General features: G+C 38.0%; 1 protein-coding gene across 1 annotated transcript in view; it reads right to left on the reverse strand.

Annotated features, from left to right (window-relative positions):
• Window positions 1–34: 34 nt before the first annotated feature.
• Phf10 (PHD finger protein 10) overlaps window positions 35–12329 on the reverse strand; it is a 16014-nt gene continuing 3719 nt past the window's right edge. Inside the window, exons 4-11 of the mRNA XM_010628908.3 lie at window positions 11305–11438; window positions 11060–11209; window positions 10105–10214; window positions 8516–8669; window positions 6459–6614; window positions 1731–1839; window positions 1260–1448; window positions 35–213 (exon numbers count right to left, since the gene is read on the reverse strand). Coding sequence (XP_010627210.1) covers window positions 128–213; window positions 1260–1448; window positions 1731–1839; window positions 6459–6614; window positions 8516–8669; window positions 10105–10214; window positions 11060–11209; window positions 11305–11438 — 1088 coding nt within the window. The 3' untranslated portion in view covers window positions 35–127. The remainder of the gene's footprint in view (window positions 214–1259; window positions 1449–1730; window positions 1840–6458; window positions 6615–8515; window positions 8670–10104; window positions 10215–11059; window positions 11210–11304; window positions 11439–12329) is intronic.

The raw sequence follows: 12329 nt of genomic DNA on the forward strand, positions 1-12329 counted from the left end.
CTTGCAGATTTTAAGGTCATAGTTAATTTCAAAAATCTTTTATTGGCATAAAAATGAAAATGTAAATAAAGTGGCACCAAATATTCCACTTCGGTGCATATGTAACATTTGGGTCAAAAAAACTACTTTATCCCTCTTTGCTGTTTTTCCCCCTTCTGCCCACTTTCCTGGGTGTTGAGGGGGCTCGCTGACAACAGTCACAAATCCAGCGACCTAGGAGAAAAATTGTTAGTTAATATAGAGTGGAATTTTATTTTTATAGGATTGAATATTAAACTGTGTAAACTCCTTAGCTGTCACTAATGGTAACCCCTGGCAGATATTTGGCAGGAAAAGCACTACTAAGTTCCTTAAATGAAGGAGAAAATGTAAATGTCTAGTAATCAATGCATACAATGCTGTGTAAAACTCAGTGCAGGGTAAGAGGATTCGATGCTATATATACCAGAGTAAGGATCTTTAAAAAATTATTGTAAACCTCCTTAAAATTCAAACACTATACTACTTAAAGATAAGCTCAATAACATAGATCCTAACAAAATATGTTACTGAATTTGGCTTTTTTCAGCCTTTTGGTCAGCTCTGTAGCAGCCATCTCTCAAGCTGGTATACTGTGCTGATAAAGCTTTTTAAAACTTCATAAGCTATATTACATACTGGATACAAATTATTACAGAACTGAGTAAGTTGCTTGCTTCTACATGAGTCCCAGGAAACTTAGTTCTAAGCATATATTTTATTAGTGTTAACTATATAAAGTGTTAACTATGCAAGTAAGTTAAAAAATTACACAATTATCTGTGTAGTAATTACTGTGATTTATTCTTTGATTCTATGTTCATTCTAAAGTTACCTGGAATTGTCATGCTGCCTCAGTTTATGGAAATTTGTTCTAATATGTATAAAGTTATAGTGGTCACTTTTCGTTTCTAAACAGATGACTAATAAAAATAAAATCAAACTTTTGAAACAAACTGATGCTGCTACTCTGTTTCAGTAGAAAACACCAGTTCACTCTATACATTGAACTATATTTCAAAACTCTGCCTGGCCAGTCTGACATCTCATCTGTCCATTAGCTGCACTGTCTAGGGATGAAAAGCAGTAGACATGACCTGGTGGTCGCAGCTTCAGTCATGTTTGAACAGAAGGGTCTACAGGCCATGTCTTCATGTCATTATAGTGCTTATGCAGCCTTAAAAAGAGAAATGCTGGGAGAGTCTTATTACTTAAGACAGTGTGCTTTTTTAAATCTTTACCTGATGGAATAGCACCAAGGCCAACACAAAAAGTATGATAACCTCTGTCACACACATCACAGAACATCATTTCTTCTTCATGGTGGGGTTGTCCACATATAATGCATGTCTTACATTCCATACACTGCCATGGGTAGGTCTTAATCATAGAAACAAGCTCCATGCTCATATCCAGGCAAGAAGGATGGCCTAAATCAAAACCAACAGTAGCATTTCATAAAAGAATTTTCAACTTAATATGGCATAATAAAATACAAAATTTGCTTTTGGACTTCCCAGAAATGGCTATAATTACCACCAAAGACATGAAAATACTCTGTAGAAGAAAATACATGGACTTTGTCTCTGCCTTAAAAGTCATCCTGTATATCTGATGTCCTTTGGAAGTCTAGCTGACAACTATAAATTCTAGTTTCTGAAGCAACAAATAGGGTATGGTTAAAAATCTTAAGAAGACATCTCCATACTTACCACTGTTATCACACTGGGAGCAGTGTATAAGTGATTCAGCCTTTCCTTTCTTGTTGGACTCCTTACCCTTCAGACAAATTCCACATAGAGCATTTGGAATGACCTTTGGCTGGAAGGGTAGAAGAGGGCTATAAATTCATGCCAGAAGAGCTTACTATGGGTTCAAAAGGAATTCTGTTACTTCATTACTTTATGTCTACTTTGGTAACTTTCTAATAAGGACCTTTTTGAAAGATGTTAACTGGACTTGCGTTTGCTTACAACATAAAAGTGACTACTGATGAAAGCCTTAAATTTCACAGTAAAACTTATTAACAGCATGATCTTGTAAAATTAAATGTAGATTTCTGTATTTCCTCCATGAGTAGTTAAGATCTGTATAATGAACCATAAGGACAAATGAAATACACTGTCAAATATCACTTTTGGAAGAGAAAATCAAGTGACCATTACAGAGGGGTAAGCCTAAATTTTAAGCAGCTTAGATTATCTTTGTTTAAAAACTGGCATTTTCCAAAGCTGTAAAACTGGATTATAAAAGCTTAAGTTTAAAAAATGTCAACATTTTTAATTGAAAAATGTCTTCTTCCTTATACATTATGATGTGCATAAATGTTTGTAGAAAATGAGTTGTGTGATGATTGCCTGTCATGTCTAACAAAATAGAACCTACACTATAGTATTAAGATTCACTATGAGATAAAACACTAAAAACTTCAGAAAAGCAAAAAGGTATACTCTAGTAAGAAACACCCTTATGTTTTGAGCACATTAATCATCATTCAGATTAAAAAAACATATACAATATTTGGACTTTAAACAATTTGGGAATACAAGGACAAAAGAAACAACTCCCTGTGCAGGGAGAATCAGTCCTGACTTTAAAAAGAGGGCTCACTCATGTAAAACAGGCATTAAAAAACTGGTAGGAAAGGAAGAACAAGTGGAGTTAAGAATGAAAAGGAAGGCAAGGGAATACAGTGATGAACTGGGAAAGGAGTTATTTTAAGTAGAACTGTTACATTTCTGCTTTATTCAGCATATACAATTGCATCTTGTGTATTTCCTAAATTACTGCACCAGAGAGGAATCTCAGTAATACTTTGTGTAGTAAAGTTGGCTAGCTTTGAAATGTCTCACTGCCACCTTCACAACCAGTTAGGTGTAAAAAATTTATTCTTTTAAGTTTTTATTTTAAATTATTTTTCTTTGCAAAAGATGACAGAGGCATTTAAAAAGAATTTTTGGCTTATTTATTTAAAAAAAGTCAACCTTATACATAAATATGATAAAAACAGTAACTAAACAATCACAAATGTCTCTACAAAATAATAAATATCATGGAAGTTAAACATACATATAAAATGTCACGATTAACTATTCTACACCTCCTATATGTATTTTTATACCCTGTTCCCCCCAACAAAAGGATAGAGGTCACATGCTCAAACCTTAAGTCCTGCAGTGCAGTTTCCCTCGAGTGTTACTGCTACATTCTAAGGGCATGGCTCCACTTCAATGAAAAGCTAGGAAGTGAACTTCCACTATCCAGACTGATTTATGATCAAATCTATAACTGCTATAATAGCAGGGACCTACCTCTCAATCCACCAAAACTAAGAAATCTGTTGGTTATGGTACCTGGGCTAAATGTAAAAGATACATGTATTTAATACTTGTAGTTTAACTTAGATACTGGCATAGTAAGTAATAGCTTTCATTCAAGGAGGTAACCACATAATATTAAATTCTATAATGAGAGCTCCTCATAGGAGGTCCTTTACAAAACAAAAGTCAGAAGAAATAAAACAAGTCTAGTCATTCACATTCTAAAGCAATTCAGGTTCAGTGATCATTAAAATATACATAAACGCCTACAATAAGAAGACATTAAGAACATTCTAGGTTTCTAAGCTCAAATTAATGTTTGGTTAAACCACTAAAATTTTTTCTTACCCAATAGTCTTCATCTTGATGAAAAGAGGGAGAGAGGGAAGAAAAGGAGGAGAGACAGCTTTGTGGCACTTTCTACTATGACTCTGCACCTCAGCACTCAGAAGCCCTCTGTGTGTGTTAGCACCCAAGCTATCTAAGCAGCCAAGGGGCCAGCATCCAGGACCTCAAGGATCTAGGTGGGGAGTTGTATGTCCCCATCGAATGCAGAGTTGAGGGAGGAGGCAGGGAAACAACATGCAGAACTCCCCTGAAGATGAGTAAAACAACCCTACCTGTGTCTGATTGACACACTGTCCCACTTCAGTTAACTACAACACCAAAGCCTTGCTGAAGACAAAACTAAAATACTCATCTCAATGGTTTTCAGCATTTCAAATGAAAGATAAGTGAGACCTTCATGACACCATTAATACAGCATAGATTTTAATTACACATTTTAGGCCTGAATGCTAGCAATTATGCTTTAATTTCAGGTTAATGTAACCTAAACAATACTGTCCTACAAATTTAGGCCAAGCAGTAGTGAATCCTATTAAGCAAAACATCAGATACATTACCATTTATTCTAACAGTCCTGTTTTTAAAATGTGTGTGGTGTGGATGTGTGGGTGTGTGGGTGTGTGTGGGTGTGGGTGTGTGCATGCTTCAGCTTGAAGTACCCTAAAATTCAGGCACGTCCTGGCTTATTAATACTTTTCATATGTTAATTTTTAATAAATACTTTCACATTAATATGTAATATTTAGATACTGATACCATCTTTGAACCATTTGAAACATTTTTAGTACCTAGGTTATAAAAATGTTCACAGAAGATTACAGAATGTTTATTTTGCATATCAGACTCCCTGGAGTATTAATAATTTAGGTTAAGCTATATGATTTATTATATAGTGAATCAATAATAATATGGCTAGTTCTTCATTTCCAACCTGTATTAAAACATCTTTTTCAACATTCTCTTTTTCATCCACACATGGTCATGCACGCCTGTAATCCCTGCTACCTGATAGGCTAGGGCAGGAGGACTATAAATTAGCCCAGCCTGGGCAACTTAGCAAGACCCTGTCTCAAGATTTAAAAAAAAAGGACTGGGGATGTAGCTCAGGGGTAGAGCAAATGCCTAGCGTGTGCAAGGCCCCGTGTTCAATCCCCGATATCACAAAAAAAAATTCTTTTTCAATCCATGATCAAATAGGTTTATCGTCTGAAAGAGCTAAATACTGAAGAGTAAGAAAGTGAACAGCCACTCCCATTTGAAGCTCTTAGACCATACGCACATGTTCATTCACGTAGGCTATGTTTCTGAAATTTAATCTTTGGAATTCATTTGTTTTCAGTTACTAAGCATTAATTTAAATCTTCAGTTTTAAAAAAAACTTAGATAAGCTCTCTCTATATATGTGTGTTAAAAACAACTATAAAAATCATAGCACTGCAGCTTACTCAGCTACCCTTGAAAAAGCAATCCTTAGTAAATGACACTTAAAATTTGCTTGCTGTGGGTTGCAAAAACATACATATCTAAATCATTACACAAAGGCAATCTCTAATAAAATATGGAATATGCTAATTTATCAGGTCTGGGGGTTTAGATTTTTTGTTCATTTTTACTTCATTAAAAAAAGATAAATGAACTTTCAAAATTTCTGCTTAATGAGTTACAGTTCCCTTCATCTTGTTCTTGTGGGTTATATCCCATGCTGCTGACATAGAACAGAGTGCTTAACAATTCCACTCAGCCAAAATTTTCTCAACACCCTATTTAAAAATTTCCTTCAGTACACCTTCATAATCATAATAAAACATGCATCCAAGGAGGGGGTGAAGGGAGGGCAGGGACAAGGGGAAAAAATGAGAATCAAGACTTGTCATGTAGAGGTACAAGATCCCAACAATGAATGTAACTGTACTGTATCCCTAAAATGTACCAATAAACTCAATTAAAGCTGAAAAAAAAAATGCATCCAAATACACTTCAGACTGAAAGACCTGTATTCTACCGTAACTACCCAGAACAAACCCTGAAGCTAATTCTATTCCTTTTAGGATATTCTTACATCCCTACATCCGAATAAGGCTGCTCACCTCTCATCTAACCTTTCAAAGGCCAGGATCAGGCAGAGAGGAGACAATACATAGTAATAGTTGCCGACAACCTACCTCTCTCACTCTGAAAATAATCAAACCACAAGTTAGTAAGTATATTTTAATTCTTGTCCTAGAATTAAATGGACTATTTGCCAAGGTTATGCTAAAAGTCACCACAATGTAAACAATAGGCTTTACTTTCTATCCCGGAATCAGCTGAATTTAGCAGATGTATCAAATAATCCTTAGATTAAACCAATTTTTTCTTACTGAAAGGCACTACAGAAATTCAACTTAGCCTAACAGTGTGTCTACCCACACTGTTCAGCTCAGCAGGCTTAGCTATACCAACTGCTAAGATACTTAAAATGCCAGATAATTAGGACTTTAAATTCTATGTGTGAAATAATGTTTAAAAACTCATACTTGCCTGGTTATCATTTAAAAGCAGAGAAGACTCAAAATGTACATATACAGAAAATAGAAGCTAACCCGTAGCCAAAAGTGACAGGAAAGCCACCAAGGAAATAAAGCAAAAAGAAAGCAGCAGACAGGTGTACACCACAGGACAGCTAGTGAGGTGCAGCAAGCGGGATTTCCACATCGTGAAGTGCAGAGTTAACATGGTTCAGGGAGAGAGGCTGTCAGTAAAGAAGCTGAGTCAGGGACTTTTTTCTTCTACCTTGTACCCAGGAACTGACTTGGACAGTACAGAACGTTTGGAGCCATCCTTTCTCAGAGTGGCAGCTTTGTCTTTTGACTTCTGTCTTCCTGGGAAGGCATCCTCCTGGCCATCTGGAGGGCTTTCTCCTTCTGACACATTGCCCGAGGAGCTGTCCTGGAGAGTGAGAGGCAAAAACAAAGGTTATTTGGAATCTAGACAGATCTAACTCAGAATTAAGTATTAAAAATTCATCAACTGAGAAATTAAAGATCTTTCTAAATATAAGATATCTGTTTCCAGTGGAGACTAAAATAAGTCATGTTAAAAAGTACTTGTCCTCCTTGTAAGAACAATTTAACTTAAAGCTTATTCCATTTCTACCAGTAAGTGCCTTAATCAAGTTTTTTACTTAAGTTAACAAGAATGAAGTTACAAACTTCAGCATCAACATTTTTCACATCACAAGGGAGCATATTTGTTTCACATCATTCTAAGTAAGTGTGGTTACTTTCACTGGGTAATGAAGGCCATTGAATCTTTCAAGCACAGATCTGTGCTGTCACAATGTTAACTACGCCAGTCCAATCTTCCCACAGATCTACAACAGGATCTGACATAGTCAAGGTTTCAGGCCTCAAGAGCTGATCATTTAATTCATTCTATGTCTAAAATTTTCTAGTTAGAATAATTCTGTGTTGACATGAGTTATAATAATCACAAATGAAAGTTTCCGGTGATACACACCCTGACTTAAAGGCCAGGTGCAAGGTGCCCCTGCCTGGTGTCCCAGGGCGTGTGCACAGATGCAGTGGGCACCCCAGCTCTCCCTCACACACACACCCTACCTTATAATGTGCCCTCATGTTTCAAAACACAAAAATGGGCTGCACTGTTTAAGTACTATATGCATTTTCTCATACATTATTCTTTGCACTTCTATCCTGTAAATATATCTGTCTCTAAAGACATTAAGATTTGGGATTTCCACTATGAGAATTTTCACCATTAACACTCAAATTAACATTTTTTCTTATTGATTTCTTTGCCAGCATTTCATTAATTCCTGAGAATGAAGTCACCAAAATATTTGCTAAGTCAAATTCTGTGAAGATTAAAATTCCTGGTATGCTGTCAAAATAGTTTCTCAACACACTGGATTTACTTACAATCCTTTGAGCCATATGAGGAAGGTGATTTGCCACCCAGAGCTCTCCACAGCTCCTATTCCAGCTGCCCCGCAGGAGGCAAGTTGCAGCTCTTAAAGGCTACAATTTTAAGTAACAAGTATGACAAAGTACGTTTTACAAAGTGTTGGCAAGATGGAACTGTAATGCCGCTCAATTTTAGCACATGCTCAGGTCAGCCAGTGTGAAGTGTGCAAGGAGAGTTACTTAAAGGACACTTCTATAGAAAAAACAAAGCTGCCTCACCACTAGCACCAATGCCCTGAACCACCAGCAGGCTGCTGTTCTTCCCATCCATGAAATATACCAACTTTCCTGTCCTGCTGACACATTTGGCTAAGAAGAGACACGCAGGGGTAGCAGTATGGCTCAGTAGTAGAGCACTTTCCTCGCACCCTTAAGGCAACCCAAGAACCACCAAAAAAGTCACACAGGAAAGCCCAACAGCTAGCACAACTCATTAGTAAATGTAATGTTTTCCTATAGAAAGCTTATGATTAAGCAACTGAAATCCAAGTTAATGTTCTCCCCAAAACCAAGAAAAATATATTTCTCCGTAGCAAAAGATCAGTTTGTTCAGTATCTTAAGCTGTACTGTCAAGAAGTTAGATAAAAGATAATAAGCTAATGTTCAGTACCCTTGCCTGATGTGCTCATAACAAAAAAGAGGAGCCATTTTAAATCCAAAACTTACCAAACCCCATGTACAGCTTGTACACTTCCACACACACAATGAACCAACTGCTCCATCAAAGCTTTCTGGAAATTATATGCAACTCTCCAAAAGAGTGTGGTAACTCAGCTTAATTTAACATTCTGAGAAGGCAGGGGGCGAACATCCAAAGGGAAAGGAAACACCCCCTCTAAGGACATAAGGACAAACATTCCTACCGAAGCACCCTTATGTTTCCGCTTCTCGTCACCACGTCCATCTTCAGCATCATCTGAATCACCATCGCTGTCCAGTGCAGGGAGCTCAGGGTCCAGAGGGGGCTCATACAGGGCTGTGTTCAGAGGCAAATATCGCAGTTCGTCTGGTGAGTACCTAAATTCAGAGAGATCACTTCTATTATCAAACATGAACAACTTAGCTTTGAGCTGCAAAAATGGCCTTAAGCTTCCCATTCCCACATGCTTTTGAAAATGATTAGAGACCTTTCATTTTTCTTTCTTTTTACCAGACGGGACTAAAACCCTGAATATTTTTTCATGGGACGGATCATGTAGAATACACATTTGATTCTTATCATTGAAAGATAATGCCTCTCCCTTTTATGCTCAACTGAGTAATGAAAAAAAAACTAAAACGCCAGCAGACAAAGGTGGACTACCATGATACAGAACAGCACATCAACATGTGGGCCACGGTGAGCTGCCTGCTCACACCCTTCTCCCCCTGCCCTGGGCTGCTGCCACCTCTCTAGCCATAGCCCTCCACTTGTAAACAGGGGTAATAACAGCCTTGCTCATAAAACCAACACGAAGATTAAATAAATGAATGTATAGAAATAACAGCAGTGCACATTTAGGACATACACTGTTTCCAATCGATTATTTTAGACCAGTCATTTTGGAAGCACGTATTCTAACACTTAATCATCTGCTGCCTGATGTTACAGAATGGCGGCCCTTCCTCTCAGTCAGATAGCACACCACCATCTCCCTTCAGAGGGCCCTTAAGAAGGGTCCCTGGACCTATATCTCCCTCCACTAAAAGGAAGAGCGTTGCTAGAATGGCATGTAATTCTTAATCATCTGCTGACCCAAAACACAAACAAAATTTTACGATTAAAAAGTCTTCTCATGATCTAAACTTGACTTTCAAACAGTAAATACCATTCTCTACAGAATATTCTCTATTCCAACAAATGTGTTTCCAGAGTAAGGTTTAAAGCTGACGCTAAGATGCTGAAACAAAATGAACCCACGAGCCCTGGGTTTTTGTTTGGTTTGGTTTGTTTTTGGTTACAGGGAGGCTGGGAACAGGAGACAAGCAGCACTCGTGGCACACACACTCGAAGCAGTAGCCAGGCCATGCCACGCCAGCAAGGTGGCAGGTACCCATTCTGCTCCTGCTCCTCCACTGTAGTCCTGGTCAGTGCTTCTCAAAATTTAACCTGCATATGAATCATGAATCACTGCACTGTTCAAACGCAGGCTTAGGCAGTGGGTACAGAGCTGTGCCTGAGATTCTGCATGTCCAGCGAGGTTCCAAGTGATACCAGTGCTGTGGGACCATGGACTGCACTGCAACCTACGAGTGCTACACAGTCTCTGGCATCTATCTGTGACAAACTCAAAGCAGGTGGACAGAGACAAGGCAACAGGCTTTCTCAGCAAGGGTCCCAACTCTGGCTAAAGGGTGTTCTTCACCACAGAACCAGAGAAGATATGACTGGCACAGACCCTATGCATCTTCCGGTGTTAGGAGGCAAGTACCCAAGGTGCTGAAACCCATTATAACTACATCTACTGAATACCTCTTGTAGTACTCCTGGAACTGTCCGGGGATGAGAGCCACTGGGTAAGAACTGACCTTTGTCCGTTCTGTTGGCAACACTTTGTACTTCCCTTGAGGCACCTGGATAACCTGTGTTAACAGAGAGATACGAAACTGATTTCATGCCAGGAATCATGGTTTAGGAAAAGAATCCTCACAAGTGCTCCACTGAATGCCCACCCCCCACGGACCCCACAAAAGCAGCAAAATGTAACACTGTGAGCAACAACCTAAGATGACACTTGATACTTTCTAGTTCCATGTGTGGTAAGTGTTGTGGGCCAGTTCACCATAAGCACAACTTCTGAGAAGTAATGTATCTCCTGCTTACCAAGTAACACAAGCGTAACCTGGGTCACACAGCTTACAAACCTCTCTGTAGCTCAACATCTTCCTCTGTGAAATGGAAACTATACTACCTCCAACTTTATGTGGTTACTGTGAGAATTAAGTGAATGTGAAAATTCCTCGCAACCACCCTTAGGACATAGAGCAAGGATGACACATAGCTACAATCAGTCTCAGTCAGTAGAGAATCACAATGCAAAAAAGACCTTTATAAAACAAGGCAGTGGACACATTTGGCCACATGTGTAAACGCAGCCACTTGGGAGGTTGAGGCACGAGGATTGCAAATTGAAGGCCGGCCTAGATGTAGTGAGACTCTGTCTTAAAACAAATGGGCTGAGGATGAACCTCTGTATTAGACCTCTTACCAACATGTTTGAGGCCCAGTATTTGATCCCCAGAACCACAAGAAGAAACTAAATAAGCAAACTGAGCATTATTCAGCACATCATTAAAAAGGTTATTTTAACTTCTACAGAAGAAAAAGACATGGAGCTTGTACCAAACAGTAATATTAAATGGGAAGACCACTCCATAATCACAAGCAATCACTAGACTCAGATACTACTAAATTTAAGTCATCCTACGTGTGTCTGTAAGTCAAAATAAGCTCTTCTTTCTTCCATCCGTTCCCGATTCAAGTTGCTGTTAAATTCGGCTGCTTTTTTGGCAGCTTTCTTAATGTACTCAGGCACTTTGCTGGCTTCAACTTTCTGTGTATTCTGCTGTTGCATTTGCTGAAATAAAAATATTACAGTTGGAAGTCACACATAACTTTACAGAATGACATTCTCATCCCAAATAAACGATGCCAATCACCTCAATTACTTACAGAATACTCTTTATAATGATCTGTAATGCGCTGACGTTCTTTTTCTTGTAGGATAACGGAATATTCAGCATGTTTGGCTGGATATTCTTTTATCATTAAATCAATCACTTCATCACTGCGCAATGCTGTTAAACCTATTTAAAAAAAAAGTAGGGCTGAGGATTTGGCTCAGTGGTTCTGCCGCCTGCCTCGCAAGCACAAGGGCCTGAGTTCAATCCCTGGTACCAAAAAAAAAAAAGTAAAGACACTCTTTAAGCCTAAGCAAAGAAAAATATTTTTTCAAAATAATTTCTCCATCAAACTACATGTAAAAGATTTCATAATAGCTGAAACAAAGTATTTTCTTTTTTCTTTTTGAGACAAGATCTCCAGGCTGGCCTTGAACTTTTGGCAATCCTCCTGCCTCAGCCTTCCTAGTGCTGTGACGACAGGTATGTGCCACCACACCCACTACAAAGTATTTTAATACATTTAAAAAATAACATTAATATTCATAATAAAAATTCAAAAAATTATCTTAAGACAAAGAAATCAATTGTTCATTCAAATGAGTTTTAGATTTTACATATCATAATTGTAAATATTCCTTTACTTAGAAACCATTTTTTATTTGCTTGTTTTATATTTTAGTTCTTATTTTGTATTAGCACACACTTTCAGTATGTAATGTTTACATTCTTTGTGGGGAGTCAGTACATGGACATAACAAGTCCCAATTATCCCATCCCCTTGCCTTCTTATTCCCTCCCTCTCATGATGGTCTTACCACTTGAGAAAGATCTATCTTCCTACTTCATACCAATTACCTTTTATTTCACTCTATTACATTTTGAGTCTCTCATGTAAGAGAAACCATGTGATATTTAAGCTGGTGTGTCTGATTTATGTCACTTAACATAGTTCCTCAGGGTGAACCCATTTTACTACAAATGACTCAAATTTATTATCTTTTGTGTGTGTGTGTGTGTGTGTGTGTGTGTGTGTGTGTGTGTGTGTGTGTGTTTGTGGGGGGATCACTGACGACT

The sequence above is a fragment of the Fukomys damarensis genome, unplaced genomic scaffold (assembly GCF_012274545.1).
Source record: "Fukomys damarensis isolate Sample0158 unplaced genomic scaffold, DMR_v1.0_HiC HiC_scaffold_14, whole genome shotgun sequence".
NCBI classification, from domain to species: Eukaryota; Metazoa; Chordata; class Mammalia; order Rodentia; family Bathyergidae; genus Fukomys; species Fukomys damarensis.